Raw genomic sequence first — 27,819 nt, forward strand, 5'->3', positions numbered from 1 at the left:
TGCTTCCATGCCGATGATGTTTGTTAAAAAAATAATGCGTTAATAAAATTTGTGACTGAACTCCTTGTGGGAGAATTGTATGTCTCCCCTTCTGTTTTACCTGGATTCTGCCATGTATTTCATGTTATAGCCGTCTCGGATGATGACCCAGCACATGTTTGTTTTAAGAACACTTCCACTGCAGATTTGACAAAATGCAAAGAAGGTACCAATGTGAGATTTCTAAGGATAGATAGGGCACTCAACCCAACGTTTAAGAATCTGAAGTGCCTTCGAAAATCTGAGAGGGATGAGAATGCTTTCAGATGTCTTAAAAGAGCAACACTCCGATGCGGAAACTACAGAACCCGAACCACCAAAAAAGAAAATCAACCTTCTGCTGGTGGCATCCGACTCAGATGATGAAAATGAACATGCGTCGGTCTGCACTGCTTTCGATTGTTATCGAGCAGAACCTGTCATCAGCATGGACGCATGTCTTCTGGAATGGTGGTGGGGTGAAGGGACATATGAATCTTCAGCCAGGGGTGAAAGTAAGCTGGTACAGGCTGGTACGTTGTACTGATAAAAAGTGGCCGCTGGTACTGGCCTGTACTCAGCTGACGTTAAAACGCGACCATGGCAAAGGAGCCTGCTTAAAGAACTTCCGCGGCAGTGCTTTAATGTCATCGCCCCTTTTGCCCCCCTGCCTGGGCCGCCGCCGGGAGGGAGGGACAAAAGGAGCAGCTGCCCTGGTGCCGCAATTTAAAAGGGCCCAGGGCTCCGGCTGCTGCTACCGCAGTAGCGGCCAGGGCCCCGGGCCTTTAAATTGCTGCTGAAGCTCTGGGTGGCACAGGCCAGGCAGTGCGGATGGGCTGACTGGGGGACGCTGACCCCCAGCCTTGTCCCTTCTGTCTGAGGCGCGGCCCCTTCTGGGGGCCGGAGCCGGCCCCCGTACAGGTAAGTTTGGAATGTTACTTTCACCCCTGTCTTCAGCGCATCTGAAACATAAATATCTTACGATGCCGGCTACAACAGTGCCATGTGAACGCCTGTTCTCACTTTCAGGTGACATTGTAAACAAGACGTGGGCAGTATTATCTCCTGTAAATTGTAACCAGACTTGTTTGTCTGAGCAATTGGCTGAAGTAGGACTGAGTTGACTTGTAGCTTCTAAGTTTTACATTTTTATTTTTGAATGCAGTTATTTTTTGTACATAATTCTACATTTGTAAGTTCAACTTTCATTATAAAGAGATTGCATTACAGTACTTGTATTAGGTGAATTGAAATATACTATTTCTTTTGTTTTTTACAGTGCAAATATTTGTAATCAAAAATAAATATAAAGTGAGCACTGTACACTTTGTATTCTGTGTTGTAATTGAAATCAATATATTTGAAAATGTAGAAAACATCCAAAAATATTTAAATAATTGGTATTCTATTATTGTTTAACAGTGCGATTCATTTTTTTAATTGCTTGACAGACCGAGGTTTATGTCCTTGTTTATAAACTATTATCAGTTTTTAAATAAAGGGAAGTTAGGAAGTTTTTTTTTTTTTTTTTTTTTTCTCTTCCTCCTCCATCCACTTTTACTTGCCTAATCCTTGGATTTCAATGTATTTTATACTAAACAGTCAAGTGGTTATTTGTAAGCAGAAATTATCTTAGATGAAAAATGTATGCAAAGGGTTCACGTCTAACCCAAATAACCTAATACCATTTAATTAAGTTCTATAGGATTGTGAGGAAATAAGAACAAGAAGAATTTCTAGTGTTATACAGTTACACAGGAACAGGTTAGCAATGTTGCTCGGTCGCTTATAAACAAGTTAATTTAACTCACTGACAACAATTCCTGTGCAAGTTCAGACGTATTCATGTCAAGCAAATAGATCACACTGAACTGGAACCTAAACATTGTGCTGAAATTTGCCTTTGCCAGAAAATGAGGGAGCAGAAAAAAAGGGCTACTGATTGAAAACTAAAGAGTCCAAAGTCAGTTTGATAGATACTTTAAAACTGATATGTCCAAATGTCATTGATAGTGAGACAGTAGAATAAGTCAGAGGAAGATGATAACGACAGAAATAACTTGGAGAAAAAGAATTAAGATGCTGGATTTCAACAGGGGGCAGGAAAAATGTTCTCATTCTTTAGAACAATTAACGGATAGTCTGTAGGATAGAACTTCTATTGAAATGCAGCATCTTCATTCTCTTTTTCTGTAAAGAATAAACTATTATAAATTGTGGGTAGAACACACAAACTTTTGTATATTTTTTTGTTTTGTTTTTTAAATGTAGCACAAGTAGAAATTGTTAAGTATACTCCTAAAAATCTTTTCAGTTTTAAGATGCTTAAAATCTTCTAACCGTTTTTTTTCCAAGAAAACCCCCTATCCAATAGTGGGGCTTGGGTGAGAAGAGACTGTAGAGCGTAGTGCAACAAATTGAACATTGCCTTCACCCTAATTTTCAGATACGTTAGTCCAGAATGCAACATAAAGCAGGTCAACACAGAGACCTGCTCTGAAATAACAAAAGGTGTGTTTTAAAGCCGACTTAATTGTTCAGTGTGAGTCACTGTATGGAAACTCTCTCTGCCCTTCTTCAGAATAAAATGACTAAAGTTGACTGGGCTAAAGTTAGTAACAAACTAATCTTAGCTACGTTTACTTTAGCCATTTTTATTATGAATAGGCGTGAGTGTCCACAGACAGACTTGCACTGAAACAACTAAATCGACTTAAAAAACAGATCAGTACAAATTTGCACGTAGGACCAATCCATTCAAGAGTAAATTTTGCTTTTTATTTGCTGCAGTGTAAACAGAAAACATATTGAAGATACAGCACTATCCCATACAGATTTGAAGTACAGTACTACTTTCTTATTGATATAACTTTCTTTTTTTCTTTAAAGAAACCTCCAGTGAGGAAAAGCCATCTGTCATCTCTCCATATGGGGAAACTTTTCTTTTCAACAGCCCTGCAGATGCCAAGGTAAATTGAAAGGTCTTGGTGTAAATACTGTAGTGCAGTACATTATTTGTTGCCCATCCTTCCTACTGTATGAATGCGTGCGCACACACTACTTCATGAATTACTTGTACTACAAATATTTCATGGACTAGTAACTTTGATATAGTGAAGAGTGAGATGCACTTTTTCAGCAGTAGTAGGCCTTGCATGAAGTATATAAGGAAAGCCATACCAGATCAGGCTGGTGGTTCATCTAATCCAGTGTTTTTCAACCTTTTTTTGGGCAAAGGCACACTTGTTTCATGAAAAAAATCACGAGGCACACCACCATTAGAAAATGTTAAAAAATTTAATTCTGTGCCTATATTGACTATATATAAAGTAATTCTCTTGAATAGGAATCAAATAAACACAAAGAAAGTATTTTATAATTACTTTATTATGAAATAGTAAGTAAACAGAAATATGAAAAATTATAAAATACTTTATTCAGTGCGCAACCTGGGCCTGTTTGGCTGAACACAAAGCTGATATTCTGGCTGGAATCGAAGAAAGACACACACGTAGCTCTTCGTCAACAGCTCTCAGTCTCTCTCTGTATTTAGTTTTTATAGCAATCATGCTTGAAAAGCTCATCTCACACAGATATGTAGTGGAAAATGGGAGCAATGTCAAAATAGCTTTGTTTGCCAGAAGGGGGAACTCCTTGGCAGTATCCAACCAAAAACTGTCCAAAGGTAGATCAGCAAATCTTAGCTTGAAACCACGATTTTGTCTCAGTTCAGTTAGTTCCTCCTGCTCCTGTAAAGTCATGTCCTTTCCACCAACTGATGCTGAGCTATAAGGGTCCCTAACCCAGTCAAGGCATTCAGTGGAGACTGAAGAGAAATAAAATGACAACTTCTCCTCGAGAGTTTTTAAATGTTTAACTATTATCTCACACAGTGCAGCAGTGTGAACACCTTGCCATTGCTTGGTGAGTGTGAACATTTCAAGATTGCCACTTTCCACGTGTTGATGCCAGAGTTGCACCTTTGAACGGAATCCATTTATTTTATCTGTACTTGTAAGCAGGTTTTCATTTCGGCCTTGCATTCGTGTGTTCAGTTCATTCAGATGATGAAATATATCTGCCAGGTATGCCAGCCTTGCACACCACTCATCACTTGCAAGCAGCTTTGCGTAATCTGACCTCTCATTTGTCAGAAATACTTTAAGTTCCTCCCGCAGCTCATACACACGAACCAAGACCTTGCCACGCGACAACCACCGGACCTCCGTATGAAACAGCAAGGTTTTATGCTTCGCTCCCATCTCCTCACACAAAGCTGCAAATATGCGACTTTTCACGGGTCGTGACTTTACAAAGTTTACCATGCGCACAACATCATCCAACACATGAACTAGGTCTGCTGGTAAAGTCTTGGCTACGAGGGCCTCACGGTGTAAAAAACAATGCGTAACAATCACATCTGGATTTCTTTCCTTCACTCTGCTTACAAAGCCTTTGGTGCGCCCGACCATGGCTGCAGCTCCATCGGTGCAGACACTTGTGCAGTTTTCCCACTTAAGTCCTCCTTGTTCAAGGTATTCTGATGTGACCCGAAAAATTTCTTCTCCTGTTGTTTTTTCTGGCAATGCCTTGCAAAAAAAGAAGTTTTCTCTAATTGCATCACCATCAACAAAACGCACATTGGCCAAGAGTTGAGCATGTCCACTGATATCAGTAGACTCGTCAAGTTGCAATGCAAATTTCTCACTGATACGGATCTTTTCCAAAACCACACTTTCGATGTCTGCAGACATGTCATTAATACGTCTGGAAATTGTGTTGTCTGAGAGAGGGACTTTGGCTATTTCCTTAGCTGCTTCAGGTCCGAGCATCTCCTCTACAATAGCTTTGCAGGCGGGAAGTATTAATGTCTCTGCCACAGTGTGCGACTTTTTTGACTTGGCTATAAGTTCAGCAACTTGATAGCTAGCTTTAAGAGCTCTTTCATTTACCTTTGTGGTTTTTCTCATGAAAGTTGCCTGTTTCTCCGTGTTTTCACGCAGGCGAACAAAATAGTCCGCATTCTTGTTTTGAAGCGAAGGGTGTTTCGTTTGGAGATGGCGTTTAAGTTTGCTTGGGACCGTAGCACTGTTAGCTAGCTTTTCACCACACACCACGCACAGTGGAGTTGGTTTGTTTGCATCTCCGGTGAAAGTAAATCCAAATGAAATATAGCTTTCGCTATATTGCTTTGTGCCAGAGAATTTGCTTGAGCTAACCATCTTTGCTTTCTTTTGATCCCCACTCATACTTGGGCTCTCATCTGGCTCCAAATTTTGTTCAGAGTCCAGTTCTTTCCTTTTCAAAAACTTGTCCATCACTTCAGTATCTCACTGTCACTCAGTACTTACTGCGCTTGTCTCCTCCAGATAGCCGCTGTCCGTCACACTCAGCACTCTTCTGCGCATGTCTCCATCCAGATCCATCAGTCAGCGCTCTTCTGCTCATGTTTCCTCCAAATCCAGATCCATTGGCGCTCTTCTGCTCATCGGCGATCTACTGCGATGTCTCCTCCTGTCCTCCTCCTGTTAGTGTAACAGTGACACCGGAGCTATTTATAGTCCTTAACATCAGTGGTGGGATTCAAAAATTTTAGTAACCAGTTCCGACATTCAAGCATGGTTTAATATTTTTTTCCCACGGCACACCAGGCAACATGTGTACCCATCTATCAACCCAACAGTGGTTGAAAAACACTGATCTAATCTATTCTCTGTTGCCAGTACCAGATGCTTTAGAGGAAGATGCAAGAAATCTGGCAACAGACGTTTATAGAATAACCTGCCCCAATAGAAGTTTCTAACTCATCCCAACCAGTTGGCGTACACATTCAAGTGTGAAGCTGTCCTAGTATCTAATGTAACTATAGGTATTCTCATTATCAAATGTCTAATCCTTCTTTGGATGCTCTTGTCTTCAGTAATATATTGTGGGAATGAGGTCCACTGATCAATTGTGTGATATAAAAATATTTCCTTGTATCAGTATTAAAACTTGTTGCTTTTTTGCTTTTCCCTATCTGTTCTTGTAATATGCAAAAGGGTAAATAGTAGCATCTGAATTCCCTTATCTGAATTAATTTTTCCTTATACGTCTGTCATGTCCACTCTTATTCATCTGTGTCTTCTCATAGGGGAGTCAAAAGTTGTTGTCAATGGGGAATCCTCATTGAATGGAGTTATTTCAGGTGGGGTTCTGCAGGGTTTAGACTAGGCGCCAATGCTGTTCAACATTTTCAGCAATGATCTAGAAATATAAAATCACTGCTGATAAAATTTGCAGGTGAGGCAAAGATTGGTGGAGTGGTAAATAATGATGATGACATCCTACCTCAGTGCTCTTCACTATTTTTGAAGGGGGGCCACTTTGGCAAAAAACCTTCAGTGTGAGAGCCACATCAACTACTAAATTAACACATTGCTTACTACTCCTTAATGATGTAATGTTACAGAGCCACTCATGTAACTAAAACAAAGTCTACTTGTACAATAAAACGATACTCCTTTTATAAAATAACCAGGAAAATATATGGAATTAAAAAGGTACCTATGCAGGTAAACTTTTTAAGAGCAGAATAATGCAAACCTTACTTTAAAAACTGGATGAGCGAAAGTGTGCCTGTTCCTCCTTGACTTTGTTCATGGAGTATTTGTAATCTGTCATTGCAATCCTAGTAAGGCAGTCCAAATGTTGGTTGGTCAATTTGTTCCTCTGTTTTCTTTTCACCCCTGTGGGTGGAGCTGAGGATGAGGGGTTTGGAGTGTGGGAGGGGGCTCAGGGCTGTGACAGAGGGTTGGGATGTTGGGAGGAGGGCTCTGGCTGGGGATGTGGACTCTGTGGTGGGGCTGGGGATGAGGAGTTTGGGGTGCTGGCAGGCTGCCCCGGGGCTGGAGCCAGAGGACTCCCCCCTGCCCTCTTTTCCCCCCTGCCGGCAGGCAGCACGGAGCTCCGGGGGAAGGGGCCCTCTCTCCCCCCTGCCGGCAGGCAGCACAGAGCTCCGGGGGAAGGGGCCCTCTGTCCCCCCTGCCGGCAGGCAGCACGGAGCTCCGGGGGAAGGGCCCTTTCTCCCACCTGCCGGCAGGCAGCACAGGAGCTCTGGGTAAAGAGGACCCTCTCTCCCGTCCAGCAGCAGGGAGCTCTGGGGTCAGAGGAGAGGGCCCACACGAGCCCTGCAAGCCCCAACTTGCTCCCCTCCCCAGTTCCCACCCACCCCCTACCTCTCTTCTCTCCAGGTCCCTGCTGCGTGGCTCTTTAGAGCTGCAGTGTGGCTATTTATAGCCTGCTGCACGGCTGTGCAGCTTAGAGGGAACTTAGCAAGCTGCACTTAGGGTCGATGGGAGCCGCCACTGGCTCACGGGCCTTGCAATGAAGAACACTGTCCTACAAAGGGCAATGTGGATCTCTTGGTAAACTGGGCCAATTCAAACAAGATCTGCCTTAGTACAACCAAATGTAAAGTTATATATCTAAGAACAAGGAATGTAGACCACACCTACAGAATGGGTACTGTGTCTTGGAAAGTAGTAACTTTGAGAAGGATTTAGGGTGCATAGCGGACAAGCAACGAAACATGAGCTTCCAATGTGGTGCTGTGGCACAAAGGGCTAATTTGACCTTTGGATGTATAGATAAGGAGTAGGAACAAGGTAATTATTTTACCTCTGCGTATGGCCCTGGGGAGACTGATACTGGAATTATGTGGACAGTTCTGGTGTCAACATTTTAAAAAGGATGTTGAAAAATTGGACAGGATGCAGAAAAAGGTCACATGATTCAAAGTCTGGAGAAAATGCCTTATGGTTAAATACCTCTGCAAGTATATAACTATTTCTATATTTACATGAACTAAAGATAGAGTCATGTGGTATTTGCCCCAATTAGGAAGGGAAAGAAGTCACACAAATGACTTTTTAAGCTTCTTGCTCCCCCCCATCCCTCCTTATGTGCAGAATGTCTTGCTAACACTGATTATTTAATTTTGTGCTTGAGGTTGAAAATACTTTAAAAATGAACAAAATGCATCTTCTATACTTGTATTTAGCAGATGAAAAAGATTTCTAGCCTAAGTTATGCCTTTGCAGTATTGGGAGTGTTGAAACTTATCGGTAATGCTACTTACCCTGGTTAGAATAGTTACAAAATAGAATACAAAAACACACCTAGGATGGTTATCAACAATCTCCTTTTTATAAAGGCACTACATGTAAAATTATTCTACCATTAAACAGGCCATGTACATTGGATTATCTGCCTAATAGAATGGAATTGCTATTTCTTTACAAACTCAGATCTTATTAAACACAACTGTTTATAATATAAACATGAATAATGTTGAGTCTTTCTACAGACCAAAAATACGCTGGTATTCTGTTAGTGTGGGTAATCAAAATTTCCAAGTTGTTAAAGGTAACACATACTACTAATGTTCAACTGCATCAGAATATGGTTTGTGGTGGTGGGAAAAGAAAGATACTAAAATTTACTGAAAAAATCAGAAAACACTAGATATTCCAAATATCCTAGGAATGCATAAGAAAATACTATGTAGTTCTTAAGAAAAGTTTAATTATCAAAGTCTGTGTAACTCATATACACACACACGTAGCAAACTAGTATTCTGGACTAGTTAGGTAAAGCCTGATCATTGTATATTCTAAGTGGCTGGGTGTTAGATGTTACACCACTGGGACAGGAAAGATGTCAAGGGAGCAGCTGGGAAGAATAGGCTGCAGTTTATATGGGCAATGTCTGGGGAAACCATTAATCAGTCACTAAGGTGTTACAGCTGAGAGATGAGTCAACATGAGGGAGCTGGGAATTCATGTGGTTATCTGCACTGAAGATTGACTGGAAACCTGCCTGAGTTAAACCAGGGGGGAAGGCAGCTGATTGGAGTGGAGACGTCTGAGGAGCTGCCTGAGCAAGAAATGGTTTTATGTATTGATTAAACTATAGTACAAGTCAAACAATCTTGTTTTAGAAGCTACTTTTAAAAGGCGTCCAATCTGAGGAGTCAGTTATATATATGTATGCTGGTGCACTCTGCACATGCTCAGTTTATGGTTGTCCTGTCTCTTTCTGTTGCTGAGATACAACCTTCAAATGTAAGTTTGATGTACAGCTTCTCCAACCGCCTCCCTCCCCCCCCCCAGCAACAATAATGCTGGAAACTAAACCCTTCCTTTCCATCGCCATTTAGCTGGATATAAGTGCACTTCAAAGCTTAAATGGGTTCATTTATATGCTTCCATCATAAAACAGGAGCATATTGTGGGGTTTGGTTTTTTGTGTTCCAAAGGTTGTGGGAAACACAAGAAAACTGAATGTTAATGTAATAATGTAATAAAGTTGTCAGATCAACTTTTGGAAGTTTGTTTTTTAAACAGGGAAAAGTGAAAATTTGTGAAATACTTACCTTTAAATAATTTGGTCTTTATTTGGAAGCATTTGATATCACCTGTCCTTATATCGTATGCAAAGAAGAAGTGCTTAAATGTCAGAGTGGCACCTTTACTACTGTGGGTGTCGTGTTCCTGATTTTATATTTGCAAAAACATTGAGGTCATGTAGCAATCCAAAGCAAATGCATGTCTCTATAATTGATTTCTTTTTTCCAGGAAATCTGTGGAAATGAATTCTTGGCTTTTGAAGAAAAAATTGAAGATAAAGAAGTGACTGAAGAGCATTGTCTTCATGATAAATCACGGTATTACTTATGAATTAAGGACAAGTTTAAACCTATTCTCACACCTGTCATCAACGTCTTTATTGAAATACAGTAAAATGGTTGACTTGCATCCCTGGGATCACAATCAGGATGGCATAATATGTTTATGGAGATCTGACCCCTCCCCAAAATCAGTCTGAGTTTGTAGTCTATGACAATCTAGGAACATCTTCCCCCTGGTTCCTTAACTTTGTTCAGACTTAAGTTGATGTCGTTTGAATCACCTTGTTCTGCTGGCGGTCCCTCCCATGAAAGCAGGGAAATTGTGAACTTTATCTTAGATACCTTCTAGGGGGCCGTTGCCTGCATGCTACCTTCATCTTCCCTTCTCCCCACCAACGCCAGTACTTACTTTTGGGGTGGGGCTGTGATACTTACCTCACACTCCAGCCCCAATCTTCAACATATGGGAGCTGTCAACTGATGCCAATTTGCCCATTGAAGATTTTAAAGGGTTGACCTGATCTCACTTGGAAACAGGCCAGGCCACAACCCTAAAGACATGAATGGGGTCCAGTATGCTGGGGACAATGAATTCCCTTTGAAGTTCTGCAAAATGCATAGAATCATAGAAGATTAGAGTTGGAAGAGACCTCAGGAAGTCATTCCGACCTCCTAATGAACCAGTAAATATTGTGTTACTGCTAAACACAGTGATTGGGCATGGTAGGATTCACTCTTGGTCACTATTAAAGTAAATGTGGTTTGTTTCAGTGTAAGGTCTCTAACCTCATAGCAATTTAGAATGACTGTTTACAATAATAATAATAATTATTATTAGTTTTGTTTATTTATGCAATGTACTTATTTAATAAACCAAGAGTAAAATTCTGTTTTCTTCTAGTGTATTTAATATCCAGAAAGGGAAAGCATCATCTGAGGACCATGTGAAAAATGAATTGATCTCTCAAGAGGATACATTTATGTTACCAGAACAACTTGCTAGTGAATCTGAATATACTACTGTGGAAGAATGTTCTCCGTATTTAAGAACAAAAAACCATAAAGCCAAAAAGTATTCTTCATTCCCTACTAAGAACCGAAGCAGAAATCTGGAACAGTCTGTTAAAGAATCAATTTATTTTCTGCCATTTGGTGATAAACAAATTATCACCCCGAACGATTCAATAACACCCTATGCCTGTTTTTATGGATCATCAGTAAAGAAGGTTAAAGCAGGGTGGTTGGATAAACTGTCACCTCAGGGGTATGTAGTATTTTCTATTATTATTTAATACATCTTATGTTTGCATGTTATGAAAATGAGTTATATTAGTCCAAATAGTAATTGTTTTCTTTGGGGAAAAAGTAGGATTTATAGGGGAACAGATGGGAACATTAGTAATAAATATGGTGTAGGTTTTTTCTTTTGAATTCTTTTCAATTTTTGAAATAATGTTGCTCATTCCAGAGATTGATTAATAGGTGCACTTAAGGAAAGATACGTTTTTAATGAAACAGTTAGCAAGCACTTACGAATTACAGGTTGTGGATTCTGCTATAAATTGTTATTGTGTCTTATCCTGAAACTTTTTAGAAAAGTTCTTCATTGGACCACAATCAGAAATACAATGGACTCTGGTGTTGTAAGTTTCCATTTACCAGACTTGTTGTAGGTACATATAAAAATCGCTTCCTAGATTGGAAACATTGCTGAGTTTCTCAGGCTTTTTGGTTCCAGTGCTGCCCTATCTTCTGATCTGATTCATAGCTTTTTTTTTTTTTTTTTTTAAGTTCATGAGGCACAATTTATTTTCTGGTCTAACCTTCTGCAAAGCACGCACAAAAGAACATTATCCATCACCTGAAGCCCATAACTTCTTTGAGCTACAGCATGTTTTTTAGAAAGACATCTAGTCTTGATTTAAAGACCACAAAGGCTGGAGAATCCACTATATCCTAGTTACATTGTTCTAATAGTTAATTACCCTGTTAAAATTTGCAGCTTTTCATAATATGAATTTGACTAGGTTTATTTTTTGAATCATTGAATCTCTTTCCTTTTTACCTTTTTGTTCTATATTAAAGAGCCATCTGCTGTCATATAGCTCTTTTCCATGTATGTACTTGTAGACTCTAATCAGGTCACTTGTGAACCTTATCTTCAGTAAACTAAATACATTAAACTTCTTTAGTTTTTCACTTTAAAGCAGGTTTTCTAGACCTCTGATCATTCTTGTGTCTCTCTTCTTCTGAACTTTCTTCCAATTTGTCCACACATTTTTTGAAGTGTGGACACCTGAATGGGACACGATATTCCACTAATTCATAGATTCCCAGGCCAGAAGGGACCATTGAGATAATCTAATCTGACCTCTTGTATAACACAGGTCACAGAACTTCTCCCAACAAATCCCTACAGCACTTTTTTTTTTTTTTAAAGGAATAAATATCCAATTCTGATTTTTAAAATTGTCAGTGGAATCCACCACAACCCTTGGTAAATTGTTCCTATGGTTAATTACCCTCACGGTTTTAAAAACTCATGCCTTATTTCTAGTGTAAATTTGTCTAACTTCAACTTCCAATCATTGGATCCTGTTATACCTTTCTCGGCTAGATTGAAGAGCTGACTATCAAATATTTGTTCCCCATGTAGGTACTTCTAGTCTGTAATCAAGTTGCCCCTTTACCTTCTCTTTGATAAGCTAAATTGAGATCCTTGAGTCTATCAAGGATCTATCTATAAGACATGTTTTCTAATCCTTTAATCATTCTCATGGCTCTCCTCTGAACTTACTATTTGCAAAAGATATCAAACTGGCCATAACATTTAAATAGTTAGCAGAGCTGTGCAGAACACTTACGTTGTAATTCATGTACCAATGAACTGAGTCATGGGCCCTATTTAAACTCCAAGTATGTGTCCCACGCTTTAGGAAAAGCTGTGTAACACGATGCTAAATAGAATTTATACCCTGAGAATTCTATTTTATGTTCATTGCAAATCTTAAAATTAGAGCACAATTTTTCTCTCTCCACTTAATTCTCTAAAAAATATAAAGCCACTCAGTTTACTTGGTATATAAAAACTGAATTTCCTTTTTCCTCTGCACAGCATGTTGAGGTAGTACTTGTAGGATTTATTGACATTTTTAATGGAAACTGGATTTTACACTGGCCTTTTCAGGTTGAGAACAGTTATGATTTATTGTTGTCATAAAATACATGTTAGTTAATTAAACCAGAGCTGCTGTTATTTAATTAAAGTTTTGATAAACTCTCACAGTCTACTAATCTTAAAGCAGAGCACTCATTTAGCAGGAAGGGAAATAATGTTGGGAAAAAAGATGTTAGAGAGGAGTCTCATTCTTGCTTAATTAACTGTTTAATAGGTTTTAGAATTGAAACTCATATACAGATAACTAATGGGCCGTCAACATTTTTAATGAACAGAATGGACTATTTCAGGTTCATGTAGTTTTTTTTAAAGTGGTCTTTATATAGAGTTTATCATCTCTGTTTGCTCTTAATAATCATAGAATCATAGAATATCAGAGTTGAAAGGGACCTCAGGAGGTCATCTAGTCCAACTCCCTGCTCAAAGCAGGACCAATCCCCAACTAAATCAAAAATACAAATCATGTTAAATCACTCCAGTTAATAATGCATATTTTTTTTTAATGGAATTTTGTTTCATATATTGTACTTGGTAGTCCATGGCCTTGAGTAGGTGCAAACTCTGGGAATAGGGGTGTGGGTGGTAAATGGCTTGTTGGTCATGTGAACTGTATCCTGAAGTGCCCTTTTTGGGGGGATGGCAATAGGGTGACAGATGTCCTGATTTTATAGGGACAATCCCGATATTTGGAGCTTTTTCTTATATAGGCACCTATTACCCCCCCACCCCATCCTGATTTTTCACATTTACTATCTGGTCACCCTAGATGGCAATGAGCCAGTTGCTACAGGTTCTCAAACTTCTCTCTTGGGGCTCCAAGCAGGGGTTGAAAGTAAGCCGGTCTGGTCCGGTGTACCGGCAAGAGCCAGTATGCAGCTGACTGTACTGGCAGGGGGCAGCTTCCCCCAGGCCGGCGATTTAAAGGGCCCGGGGCTCCCGGCAGTGGCTGGAGCCTCAGGCCCTCGAGCCCCAGGGCTCCCGGCCGCCACCACAGCAACTGCTACCATGGGCCTCCGGCGGTGATTTAAAGGGCCCGGGGCTCCCAGCCGCCGCTACTGGAGCCGGAGCCCCGGGCCCTTTAAATCTTGATTTAAAGAGCCCGGGGATTTAAAGGCCCCACCTCTTTTGGTTTGAGGCCCCACCCCCTGCTCAGGACTCCAGCATATTGGTAAGTCCTTTAAGTTACTTTCACCCTTGGCTCCAAGGCACCTAAAACCTTAACTCTGTTTCCATGAGGAGCAGCCAATCCTTGATCCCCTGTACTTGTGGATCCTGTGTTCCTTTTCCTTATGACTTCTGGGAACACTGAAGATGGGACAGCAGCAAACCAAATCAGGGAACAGTCTCACTTTTGCTGAGAGATTCCCAGGAAGGAGTGTGTGCCTAATGATAGAGGACTGAAGGGACAAGGGTGCGTGCAAATAATTGGCATGAACCTGAGTACATGTTTGCCTGCACTAGTCCCTGAACCCATCTGGGACTTCAGAAATTTATAGGAGTCCTAGTCTATTGTTAGTCTAGTCTATTTCTTCCTATGGTTCTCATCCGAGAGAGGTTTTCTTTCCACTGTCTCTGTTTACTTGGCAACACTTCTTATGGTGAGCTCCCATTTTTCTTTAGATTAGGAATCTGATTTAGCATTCTTTGGATGATATCAAACATTTTGATGAGAGATTGAATAAAGGAGTACCGGATGTTTTCAGAGACTTCTGTGGCTTTAGCATGTACACATATAACTTTATGCGCAATAATAATTCTATAAAATGTACAATTGATTTGAGTAATAATTCATCAAAGGAGTTCATCTTGTGGTGGGAGCCGGAGGGGGGGCAGGCTTTTAAAGGGATGCTATCAACATAGAAGAATTTCAGACAGGTGTGGGTTTCTTTATTTGTTGTTACAAACACCGAAGTTTCTCTAGAACAGTTTTGGGAGAAATTGTTGTTTCTTCAATTTGCTTATTTTTTGCACTTGAACACTGTATATTGAATTACACTGTTTGTCCTGTTTAGATGGTCAGTTCCCCCCATTTGTGTGTGTGTCGAAACAGCAGCATGGATGACAAAAAGATGTAGGGTGAAATCCTGATTCCATTGAAGTCGATGGCAAAAATCCCATTTATTTCAATGGGTCAGGAGTTTGTCATTTTAAAAAGCAAGAAAATGTGGCTCTAAAACTGCAGAGTTTCAGAAGTAGTATGATTTTAACTTTTTTTTTTTTTTATATTACTGAAGATTAACTAGATAGTTTCTCATTAACCCTTGCAGTCTATTATTGCTGTTTATAAGCAGCAGAGATGGAATTTACAGACACAGATATTGGTTGTCAGATCCCTCCATTAAAGAATGACTTGCCACTCTGAAGTTCACCTGGGGACTGATGACAAAATATTTTAGCTGATCAGAACCATCATGACTGATCATAAGGAGATAAATAGTGTTAAACATCAATGTCCCAGGCCATTTAAGGCTTTGTAGATGATCAACAAGTTTGAACTGAACCAGAGACGCTTATGTCAGCCTTTTCCACATGATTAGTAGGCAACTGCATTTTGCATCAGTCCTAGCTTTTGAGGTATCTTAAATGGTAGATTCAGACTGGAAGCGATGGAGGCAAAATTACTTTGGCAGAGTCCATGTTGCAGAGGAAGGATTATGGTCTCTTGGCCAGCTGAAGATGGTGGTAAACACTCTGGGAGTATTTTATCAGCACCTCTGGGCTGTGGTAGAGTGTGGCTTATGCTCTTGAGTGGTGGTTTCTTAGGGTAATCTACACTATGAAATTAGGTCGATTTTATAGAAGTCGATTTTTAGAAATCGATTTTATACAGTCAGTTACGTATGTCCACACTAAGCGCATTAAGTCGGCGGAGTGCATCCTGACCACTATGGCTAGCATTGACTTACGGAGCGGTGCACTGTGGGTAGCTATCCCACAAATCCCGCCCATTGGAATTCTGGGTTAAGCTCCCAGTGCCTGATGGGGCAAAAACATTGTCGCGGGTGGTTTTGGGTACATGTCGTCAGTCGTCCCTCCCTCTGTGAAAGTAACTGTAGACAATCGTTTCGCGCCAGACACCAGGGCGATTAGAAGAGCACAGCAAGGCGCACTGCGCATCAAAGAGGCTTTGAAAACCAGTTTCATGACTGGCCAGGCTTTGGTGTGACAGTTGTGTGTGTTTCTTCTTGATGCAAACCCGCCCCCTTTGTTGATTTTAATTCCCTGTAAGCCAACCATCCTCCCCGCTTCAAAATAAAGTAACTATTGTTTTGAAACCATGCATTCTTTCTTTAATTATATATAAAAAAAAGAGATAACGGACAAGGTAGCCCGGATGGGGTGGGGGAGAAGGGAAGGACAAGGTCACATTGCTTATTATAGCCACACTAAAAATCAAACTGTTTGAATGACAGCCTTCGGTTGCTTGGGCCATCCTCTGGAGTGGAGTGGCTGGGTGCCCGGAGCCTCCCCCCTCCCCTCTGTGTTCTTGAGCGTCTGGGTGAGGAGGTTATGGAACATGGGGAGGAGGGTAGGCGGTTATACAGTGGATGTAGCGGGGGTCTGTGCTCTTGTTGGCTTTCCTGCAGCTCCAACAGACGCTTCATCATGTCCGTTTGCTCCCCCATTAGCCTCAGCATTGCGTCCTGCCTCCGCTCTTCGCGCTCACTTAATTCTTTCTTGGCCTCTGCCACTGAATGCCTCCATGCATTAAGCTGTGCCCTATCAGTGCAAGAGGACTGCATGAGCTCAGAAAACATGACATTGCGAGTGCATTTTTTTCGCCTTCTAATCTGAGATAACCTCATGGACGGAGATGATAGGGGGAGCATAGAAACATTCTACGCTCTACGATTCTGGGGGGACTGCATGGTCACCCGTGCTGCTGAGTTCGCCACGCTGACCAAACAGGAAATGAAATTCAAAAGTTCCCGGGGCTTTTCCTGTGTACCTGCCTAGTGCATCGGAGTTCAAAGTGCTGTCCAAAGCAGTCACAATAGAGCACTCTGGGATAGCTCCCAGAGGCCAATACAGTCGATTTGCATCTGCACTACCCCAAATTCGATCCAGCAAAGTTGATTTTAGCACTACTCCCCTCGCCAGGGAGGAGTACAAAAGTTGTTGATTTTAAGAGCCCTTTAGGTCGACGGAACAGGGTTGGTTATGTGGACAGTCATTTTTAAATCAACCTAATGCGGCTAAATTTGACCTAACCCCGTAGTGTAGACCAGGCCTTAGCTTCCTGTCCACTAGTGGGATGTACTGACATGGAAGTACAAGTAGACTTTGTCTGCAGGGATAGGGATGTGAGAGAAAACATCTTGCTTCTTCCAGATCCCCTGTGTGGTTTAAAATTCATTGCCTACTAAGTTGTAAAAGTAAATTGCTAAAAGTGCTTCAGTTTATATTTGTTAATATTATCAATATAACCAAAAAATGTGGTTATGATAGGGAAGATTATAATGTTGATAAAAATATGAAATAGATCATAAATAAATTGGCAACACTGCACCTAATGGTAGTGATCATTCTTTTTTCTTGTATCTGAAACCAATATTTTAAAATATTGGAAAGAGAATGTGGCTGAACTGAAAAATGAGACTGTTCTAAATTTGTAAATGTTTAGGCCTAAATACTGTTAGGCATGCTTCCACTCTTCCTATTGTTCTCTATTTTCTACTGGGAACTTTTCAATGTGGTACTACCTTTTTTTTATAATAATTTAAAAATATTTCATTTTTAATTTACAGAAAACGTATGTTTCAGAAGCGCTGGGTTAAGTTTGATGGAGACAGTATTTCTTATTACAATAATGATAAGGTAAGCATCTCTTTGTGTGTGTGTGTGTGTGTGTGTGTGTGTTTAAATAAGTATGTTTTGGTCTCCTACCATTTAACTGGAAAGGTAAAGTGCAGATGAGCTATGCTTACTGTAACATAAAAGAATTCAAAAATAAATATAAATTAGTATTTGTTTATAACTTGTTTCTAAATAGTATTTTCACTTGCAAAAGATTAGGATGTGACACTATATTAAATGTTTGAAGATACTATTGGGATCTTCAGCTAATATTTCTTTTTTTCTGATCCCCTTCCTGACCTTTCCAGAGAGGTATTCTCAGAACTTCTGCTTTTTTTGTAGAAGACATGTGTACTGCAGGATATCTGAAAAACTGAACAAGATCATGCAAACCATACTGCAGGGATCAAATTCTATTTAGCCGATGGTAGTGACTTTTGTCCTGGCTTGTCATGGCAAGCTGAGCATGATGGATAAGCACTGATAAGCTTGAAAAAGGGATTGAATTTGGCACACATCTTTTTTTCATTAATCAGTGTGTGGTTTCTGTTCCTGATTTTAACTTTCTTCTGGGAATCGCCATATTGGACAAGACTGACTAGCTTTTATCTGAATTGGCTTGTATATAAAGCCAACAATATTCTAAGCTGTATAGTGCTATGCAATTGGGGAGTGGAAAGAATTTCTTCCTGACGCCCACTGGCTATTGGCTTATACTTCCAAACCTGAGAATTGATGGCTGCTAAACTTTTGCCACAGTTAGTGTAAATGAAGCAGCTCTTGTTACTCCCACTACTGTCCTCTGTGTGTGTGTGTGTGTGTGTGTGTGTGTGTGTGTGTGTTGTCTTGTGTTGAAAAATCTTATTAAACTATTTGTCTTGGCAACTGTGAATTCCATAGGTAAGTTATCTTTTGATATATGTTGTACAAAATAACTTTTTACCCATTTTAAATTAGTTGCATCAGCTTTTCATCAAAAGACTTCTTGTTCCTTGATGAAAATTGGTTATATAGGAGTTTTATGTAACGTTTCACTCTACTACTCTTCCAAATCACTGCTAAATATATTGAACACTATCAGTTCCAGGACTCATCCCCTGGGTACCTAGATATTTTGTTGCTGAAAGTTGGCCATTTATTCCTGTTCTTTGCTTCCTATCTCTCAAGCAGTATTCACCCAGAAGAGGACTACCTCTTGCCCTATGGTTCACAAGATCCTGATCTTCTTTTAAGTAGAAGAAAATGAACTGAACTAAACTCCAGATCAAGACACACATTTGTGTGTGTGTATGTGTGCTGGGGCTGACAGTGTATGGATATGAGTTTATTTGAAACATCGAGAGCATTTTCTGGCAAAGAAACAATAGGAGTGCCTGGCTAAAACAAAACACCAGTGACCAAGGCCATCTCTCTTTGCAAAGACTGTGACTTTTCTGAAAGCTATGGTGGAGACCAATAATCAAAACTCCTGTAGGGGCTTTATATTATGATTATTTAGATCCTTAAGAACAAATGAGAAATGTATAGCACAGAATGGTCTGATATACTACCAGGGCATAAGGACTACACTGAAGGGGATAAGGAGATTAGACAAAAGCTGAATGATTTCTTTTCATGAATCTTCACCATGTAAATTAACTGGGGGTAAGGGAGAAGGCCTACCCAAGGTTACTTTGTTACACTCGATGTCAAAGTAAGGCATGATCGGGGGATGGAGAAAGTGATAGAATAATTTCAAGATTCAAATGGCAGTGAATCACTAGTCCTAGATGGCATTCGCTCAAGGGCAGGAGCTGACGAACAAAGTAAAGCCACTAACAATATAGAGAATTCAGCATTTGACTGAAGCATGGTCACCATTGTAACTAATGTGTTGAAGAGAAAAGGTGCTAAAACTGACTTTATTATCGATTATTGAGCCATACATCTGTACTAGGTAAAACAATTAAAAAGATAACTGAAGATAAATGCTTGGGATGAGAGCCTCCCTGCCACCTCAGCCCTTACTACATTTGGTGCAGGAATGGGAGAAGCCAGTCATAAGGATGCCTTCTGAGGATCCCCCATAAACCCCAGCATAGGTGCGAATGTGTTTTGAGGAAGGCAATAAGGAGCCTATAAAAGCCTGACTTAACATCTCTTTAGCCCCCTCTTCTTCTCACCCTTGGATTAGGGGAGCATGTTTTTGCTGGATACATATGTGAATTGGCCACGTGACATAGTCATACTTATGCAGATAATTGCAGAGCCTGCAGATCTCTAACTACACGAAATATCTTGACAATGAGGAGTCCGGTGGCCCCTTAAAGACTAACAGATTTATTTGGGTATAAGCTTTCGTGGGTAAAAAACTCACTTCTTCAGATGCATGGAGTGAGAATTACAGATGCAGGCATTATTATACTGCCATGTGAAGAGAAGGGAGTTACCTCAAAAGTGGAGAACCAGTGTTAACAAGGCCAATTCAGTCAGGGTGGATGTAGTCCACTCCCAATAATTGATGAGGAGGTGTCAATACCAAAAGAGGGAAAATTGCTTTTGTAGTGAGCCAGCCACTCCCAGTCCCTATTCAAGCCCAAATTAATGGTGTTAAATTTGCAAATGAATTGTAGCTCTGCAGTTTCTCTTTGAAGTCTGTTTTTGAAGTTTTTTTGTTGCAGGATGGCTACTTTTAAATCTGTTGTTGAATGTTCAGGGAGATTGAAGTGTTCTCCTACTGGCTTTTGTATGTTACCATTCCTGATGTCTGATTTGTGTCCATTTATTCTTTTACGTAAAGACTGTCCGGTTTGGCCAATGTACATGGCAGAGGAGCATTGCTGGCACATGATGGCATATATCACATTAGAAGATGTGCAGGTGAATGAGCCCCTGATGGTGCGGCTGATGTGATTGGGTCCTCTGATAGTGTCACTAGAGTAGATATGGGGACAGAATAGGCAACGGGGTTTGTTACAGGGATTGCTTCCTGAGTTAGTGTTTCTGTGGTGTGGTGTGTAGTTGCTGGTGAGTATTTGCTTCAGGTGGGGGGGCTGTCTGTAAGCGAGACCTGCCTCCCAAGGTCTATGAGAGTGAGGGATCATTTTCCAGAATAGGTTGTAGATCGTTGATGATGTGCTGGAGAGGTTTTAGCTTGGGGCTGTACGTGATGGCCAGTGGTGTTCTGTTATGTTCCTTGTTAGGCCTGTTCTGTAGTAGGTGACTTCTGGGTACCCATCTCGCTCTGTCAGTCTGTTTCCTCACTTCCTGACCTGCCCATCTACTAATGTGATATATGCCATCAGGTGCCAGCAATGCCCCTCTGCACTGTAGTATCCGGGTTCCTTCCAGTAGTGTATTGAGCAGCATGACTAAAATCTGTCATGTGTGTTTTAACCTCTCACCAGGGAGAAAATTATGTGTGTAGTGTTTCTTGTAGGGTTTTGTTTTCAGATTTAACTGCAGGCTGAGGATAACAGTGATAAAATGCAGTGTTTTATTGCCAGTAAGCCCACAAGTCACTTTTAATAGTTATTCCTTTATTTTAAAAATGATCTAAAGAGTTTGTGTATATATAGAGTCTTCTCTTCATGGTGGTGTTAACTAGAGTGTGGATAACTCAAACTAACACCTCCCAAGTTAACATAGCTCGGTTGAGAACAGTCACACTGCAAAACAACATTCAAGAAACGCAGCGTGAATGTTATTAGCTGCACAGAGTAGCTGAATTTCTCGGTCCAGAGCACTTGAGCTTTAACCCATACCCCTGACAGGGCAGCTTGCTCAAGTTTAAAGCACCACTTAACTTGAGCTAGAGATTTTTGACTGGTGTTGGGTTTAGGGAAACACACGAGTTATACCTGGAACCAACGCTGCAGTGAAGACAAGTGTTCAGTGTGTTCCTCTGTGCAATATCTTCAGAAATCAGGTTCTACTCTGACAGAGAATGTTTTCTGTATTTTAAATGTCTAGTTTCATACTGTTTTTCACAAATACGAACACAAATTAATAATAAGCAAATCCATATTGTGAGGTGCCGACCTAACCAGTTTTATGTAGCTACTGCTAGTCCTTGGCAGCTTTTAACTACAAACAGCATTCACAGAGGTATACTAACGCTGCGTAGATGCTGAGAAGTTTAAAAATATTTCTGTATTTTATCTTGGAACACTACATATGCTAAATTGCCTTGTCTGCTTCATTTTAATTGAGAACTTGCAGAAGGTGAAGGAGTGAGAAGGAGAAGTTTGCCAAATGGCAAATAAGTTAAAAGAAAACTAAAGGGGTTGGGGGGAGTGAGAGAGTTGTATGTTTGGCACCCCCACACACTTATACTCAGTCCTTCTAAGCATCAGGGTCTTACCGAGTTTTCTGAACCACTTTTCTCTGACCTTGTTCAGCAATATCAAACCAGTAGAGTGGTTCTCTTTTAATAAGTACACATTTTTCTTTCTCTCATACCCGAATATAATATATGAAGAAAAATGTCCAATTTCCTGCAAGCAGTCATTGACCTTGATACTGTTCTTCACTGAGCCACTGATGCTGCTCATTTCTTATACGTACACAGGCTTGAGCAAGCTAGTGTGGTGAGAGCAACATCCTGTGTGGTTACATCCTTAACTGAGTGTGGTTAAGCGGAGAGAGTTTTATAAAAGGAAAATGCAATCTGAGGCTGCTTTTCAACTACCAAATCTGCATGTTTTTTTGTCTCAATGTGCTGTCTGTTTTTGACATAAGGAACTACAATTCCACAAAACCTAAATTATAGTAAAGCAAAAATGTTGGTATGGTAAGGTTATCATTTCAAAAGTCTGAGGAGCTGGAACATATTAATTAGAGCTGTATTGAAAATGATAAATCCGTTTCGTGTATGATTTCAGAATCTGATTTCATTCTGATTTGGAATGAAAACAAAAAATATAAAAATTATATGCAAAACAGAATGCAGATTATTATTATTATTGAAAAGTCAAAATGGTTTGTTTTGATAGTTTTGAAACAAAATTCTGCCTACTGAGCTGAAGGAGAGCTGGGAGAACTGGCTACTGGCTCAGACATTGCTTTTGCCAAAGAGCCAGGAGCCTGGAAGCCGGGGCCCCCAGCAGTTCTCCACGCTGGCTGCTTAGGATCCGGCCAGGCAAGCTGTCAGGGAACCAGGGAAGGTTCTGTCAGAGCTGTGTCTGGGTTCTGTCAGACCTAAATCACAATCAAACCACCTCCAGAAAAAGGCTAGATTTTGATGAATCTGCCCTCTCTGACAGAAAACCATTCCATCTGAGAACTTCTGACCGGTTGTGATATTAATATGAGTACTTCTGGTGGGGAAGGAAATAGCTGAATCTTTCTCATTTGATTGCTTATTTAGAAAGGTTTCTGAATGGCTCGGAAATTGTCCTCATCAGAAAAGAATATTTTTAATACTAGGCGTTTATTTCCTGTGCATAAGAAGTAGCTATTGACAAACGATTGATAAACTATTCCAGTTTCATTGTATTTACAATATGTACAGAATGCATCTGGATGTTAAGTTGTGTTGATTTTGCACCGTGCTAAAGCTTTACTTTTCACTTTCCTATCAGCTGGTACATGCTCAGAACTTGTCATTGTTCCAACAGTCATTGTGTCTACCCACCCTCCAACACGGTTTGCGTTTCCCTATCTAAAAGCCAGATGAGCAAGCTCAATTCCCTCAGTCCATTGTGGACTTTCAGTCTCTTTGTGTAGGAGCTTCTCGTGCTATACCAGAGGGTCTCTTCCTCTCAGACGTTGTCACAGAGTCCCCGGGTGATGCTCTGGAACTGCTCCCCACAAAGCCAGTCAGGACTTTGGGGAGCCTCCTTTCCCTTGGAGCAGACTGTCTTCAGGGCAAGAAGCTCACTCGGATTTACCTTCCTGGGTCTGACCTTGGAGCATTCAGCATATGCCCCTCCATGCGCTTCCCACAGAGAGTCCGCCCAGGCGGGGTCCTGGGGAAGCCAGAGGGTTCTGCACCCCCCACTTCGCAGTCAGACGTGACTCTTAGCCAGCCAGTAAAACAGAGGTTTATTAGATGACAGGAACACGGTCTAAAACAGAGCTTGTAGGTACAGAGAACAGTACCCCTCCGCCAGGTCCATTCTGGGGCCCAGCGAGCCAGACAACCCTGTCTGCACTCCCTTCCCGTCCCCAGCCAGCTCCCAACTGAAAAACCCCTCCTTTCTGGCCTTTGTCTCTTTCCCGGGACAGGAGGTCACCTGATCTTTGTTCCCCTTTAGCTAACCCCTTGCAGGGGGAAGGCCCCCAGCCATTTGTTGCTAGGAGACAGAGTGCTGGCCATTTATTCATACTGGCCTTTATCCCACCACCTAGAGACTTAAGAAATGCATAGGGGAAACTGAGGCACCCACACAGTATTCAGAGGAAACATTAAGAACAGTCCCACTTCGTCACAGATGTAATAGTTAATGTAACAGCAATTACTTGAACTTCCTTAGAGATTTAAAAACACCCCATTAGTTTTTGTTAAATGCGTTGATCTTCTAGTGAAAGAGTGAAGGTGAGCTTTCAGCTGAGGCAGTCTGCAGTAACTTTAATTTTGGGATATTCTTCCTGTATTGGGTGAGACTGTGTTAAAGTTAGTCATTTGCTCTTTCTGCTGCCTCAAATTGAGGTGAATAGATAAAACCCAAGTATAACAAGTCTAAATTCAATGTCATGACCATGTGAGTGTGCATGTTTACCTTTCAACTGTGGTAGTCTATTTCAACTGAGGGTGGGGGTGGAGGTGGTAAGTGCAGTTCAGGTGCTCTGCGTGATATAATCTTGTATCACATCTAAGCCACAGGAGTCATAAGTGAGAAGGGTGTTCTGGGTAACTTGTGGCAGAGAGAAAAGAAGCATCTGTAGGATGTTAGTTTGCTATTGGTTGTGCTTCTGCTGCTCACATTTGTCCATCTCTACCTGCAAACACTTAGTAGCTGTATGTTCCAAATGTCTTAAGGTGAAAAAAGGGCTGGTTATGCCAACAAAGGATAAAGGCCTGGGGAAACATAACAGTGTAAGACCTATGTAAGTGTGCATAAAAAGAATGGTTTAGTGCATAGGGTACTGGACTGGGATTCTAAAGTTATGGGGTCAGTTCCTGGTTCAGTCAGAGACTTCCTTGGGCAAGCCGCTTCTTTATCTACTCTGTGTTCAGTTCCCCATATTTAAAAGTGGGGATTATATTTCCCAAACTCACAGGGTGTTGTGATGATAAAATCCAATACAGATTGTGAGGCACTCTGAAATTATGTAGTGAGGTCCATATAAATATCTGGAGTGATAGATTTCAGCAGCATTTGTATATTGTCCAGCATATGTATATTTCTGCTATGCAACTCAATAGATCAAAAGATTGTTAATCGATAAAAGTATATAGTAAGACAGCTGCATGGCACTCCAGTGCCTTCGACATAAAATACAAAAAAACAATAAACTGAAAGTAGTAGTCAACCTCAACAACAGCCCCAACACAACTAGGCCTTCACAAGTGTCTCTGCTCCCAATGCTGTCCTTTGGGATCCCTTCCTGTGCCCTCCTTCCTAAGGGCATTGTAAACCTGGATCTGTGTGACCTGTGCTTCTGGACTCGGGGTGTCCAAGCCCATGCTTTAGTGTCCACTCTGCATTGTAAACCTGGGTTTACAATTGCTGGGCCTGGGTGTCTCAGTCATGCAAATGCTGCACTAGCCAGACCTTTTGATTTGGTTCTGAGACTTGAGCTATGCCCTTGCTACAAAGTGATAGGGCTGGGACGCAAGTCTCAGCAGGCCTTGGACTCAGACCCACCTCCCAGCAGGGGCTTAGGTCCTTAGTCTTGAGTGCTTGCTGAGCTGAATCAGACATGTGTGGACGGTAGCAGGGTTTGGGCTCAAACCTGAATCTGGGTTTACAATGCAGTGTAGATATACCCTAAAGTCTGAGTAAATTGATACTCCTTATAGTATGCCCCATCTGTCAAAAAACCTGGACTCTTTTAGATAAAGGAGGGGAAACTTTCCAAAGTAGAAGGCCCCTGATGGAGAACATTCTGCCACTTCCCTGCTTCTTTATTTTTTTATTTTGAGGGAGCTGTAGTATGAGAGTCATTGTTGATTGCAATACTGCCAGCATGGCACATGGGGGAGAGAGTCTCCCATGTAGGACGGCTTAGATAACACGCATCTAAGGTTACCATCAAAATAACTAACTTGAACATAAAGGATGGGATGAACATTTTTATTTTATGTTATTTAATGGCTAGTTGGAGGGGATGGTTTTAACCATGAGCTACAGTGGTAAGAGGAAATGTAACATTTTAGCAATTTCTAATTGCAGAACTCTTTCCATCATCAGCCTGTCTTTTCTTGTATTTAGACCAAGTACAAGAACTTTCAGTCCCAAAGTCAATAGGAATAGAAGTGCTATCTCTAATCTGCCAGTAAAAAACACATAGTCTTACAGCAGCTGTGTAGCTAGTCATAGCTACAGCACCAGTTCTGGTAACTAGAGTTACCAAAGTCTTTCCATTTATAAATTCCTGTTCCAAGTTGCTCAGAAGTTCCTAAAATTTGACCTTCATTAAAATTTGCCAGGTCTGTTCTCTGCCCTGAAGGGGTGTATATTTTCAATTTCGGCAAAATGCATTTGTGTTTCTTGGTCCCAATGTCCAAAATGTGTTACCTGTCGGGGAGAGGAGAGAAACAGAGTACAAAGAAAAGTTATTTTTTAGCAAATACTATGAAATAAGAATAGTTGTTGGTCATATTAGCAATCTGATAGAGTAATGCTGCTACAATACCTAACATAGCCAGTAGATGCCTGCAAACACCGGAACATAATTATATCTGAGTGCCGTTAGGGCATCTGCTATTGGAATTTGTTACCTTATGATTCTATTTTGTGAACTGTAAAAAAAACTTTAATGCAGCACCCAATTTTTTCTGACAAATGAATAGCTACTGTGTTAAAATCCCTTTTCAAAGAAAATATACCCTTAATGATATGGTCCTCTGTGTGTAATCCTTTATTTCATTGTGCTGACACACTAAGATTAAATTACCAAAACAGTAGTTCTTCACATAATTGTAGAAGTGTTTGCTTGAAATAAAATGCATCATTTTTATTGCATCATTATATTTTTGATATATTGCAATTGTCCGAACAGACTTCATTGAATATATATGTATTTAAAAGGGAAAAACGTGAGACATGTAGGATGTATTTACATAGATCAGTAATACAGTGAATAAATAGAACATATATCTAGTGGGCGCTCAGCATTTAACCTTAAAAATGATACATTGAGTGCAGACACAGAGGATAATTTTATTATAAAAAGATCTAGGTGGAAAATTATTGTAACTAGAATTTTTTTGTGGGAAACTGATTTAACCCTTTCCAGTCAGAAATATGTTGCTTTCTCACTTGCTAAATCCCAGTAGCATATTTGGGTTCTAATCAGAAGGCAGATTGACCCAAGCATAGAGGGGTTGGAAAAACCCAAGCTCTGAAGCCAAGCAGTTTTTTAAAAGTGCATTCTAGATCAGGGGAGGGCAAACTATGGGCCACATCCGGCCCACCAGCCGTTTTAAGCCAACCCTCGAGCTCCTGCTGGGGAGCAGGGTCTGGGGCTTGCCCCGCTCCATCCAGGGAGCAGGGTCGGGGGCCGCTCCACGTGGCTCGCGGAAGCAGCCACATGGCCCCGCTCCAGCACTGCAGCCAGGGAGCAGGGTCGGGGGCTCCTCCACACAGCTCCCGGAAGCCGCGGCATGGCTCCCTTCTGGCTCCTATGCGCTTCATTGGCCCCCTCCAGCACTCCAACGGAGAAGGGACATGCCGCTACTACCAGGAGCCACTTGAGGTAAGCACTGCCCAGAGCCTGCACCCCTGAGCCTCTCCCCACACCCCAACCCCCTGCCTCAGCCCTGACCCCTCTCCCGCCCTCTGAACCCCTCGATCACAGGCCAGAGTACCCTCCTGCACCCCAAACCCCTCATCTCCAACCCCAACCTAGCCCGCACCCCCAGCTGGAGCCCTCACCCCCCCCCCCCACAGCCCACTCCCCCAGCCCAGAGCCCCCTTCCTCACCCTGAACTCCTCTTTTCTGGCCACACCCAGAGCCCACACCCCCAACCAGAGCCCTCACCCTCTCCTGCACCCCAACCCCAATTTTG

The 27,819-nt window shown here is 41.3% G+C and overlaps 1 protein-coding gene across 1 annotated transcript in view; it reads left to right on the forward strand.

The window, feature by feature from the left end:
* Positions 1–27,819, forward strand: part of ARAP2 (ArfGAP with RhoGAP domain, ankyrin repeat and PH domain 2) — a 203,463-nt gene that overhangs the window by 22,338 nt on the left and 153,306 nt on the right. The window contains exons 3-6 of the mRNA XM_065405009.1: positions 2,908–2,987; positions 9,636–9,724; positions 10,590–10,952; positions 17,615–17,684. Coding sequence (XP_065261081.1) covers positions 2,908–2,987; positions 9,636–9,724; positions 10,590–10,952; positions 17,615–17,684 — 602 coding nt within the window. The remainder of the gene's footprint in view (positions 1–2,907; positions 2,988–9,635; positions 9,725–10,589; positions 10,953–17,614; positions 17,685–27,819) is intronic.

Source organism: Emys orbicularis, chromosome 5, assembly GCF_028017835.1.
Source record: "Emys orbicularis isolate rEmyOrb1 chromosome 5, rEmyOrb1.hap1, whole genome shotgun sequence".
In the NCBI taxonomy this organism is placed as follows: Eukaryota; Metazoa; Chordata; order Testudines; family Emydidae; genus Emys; species Emys orbicularis.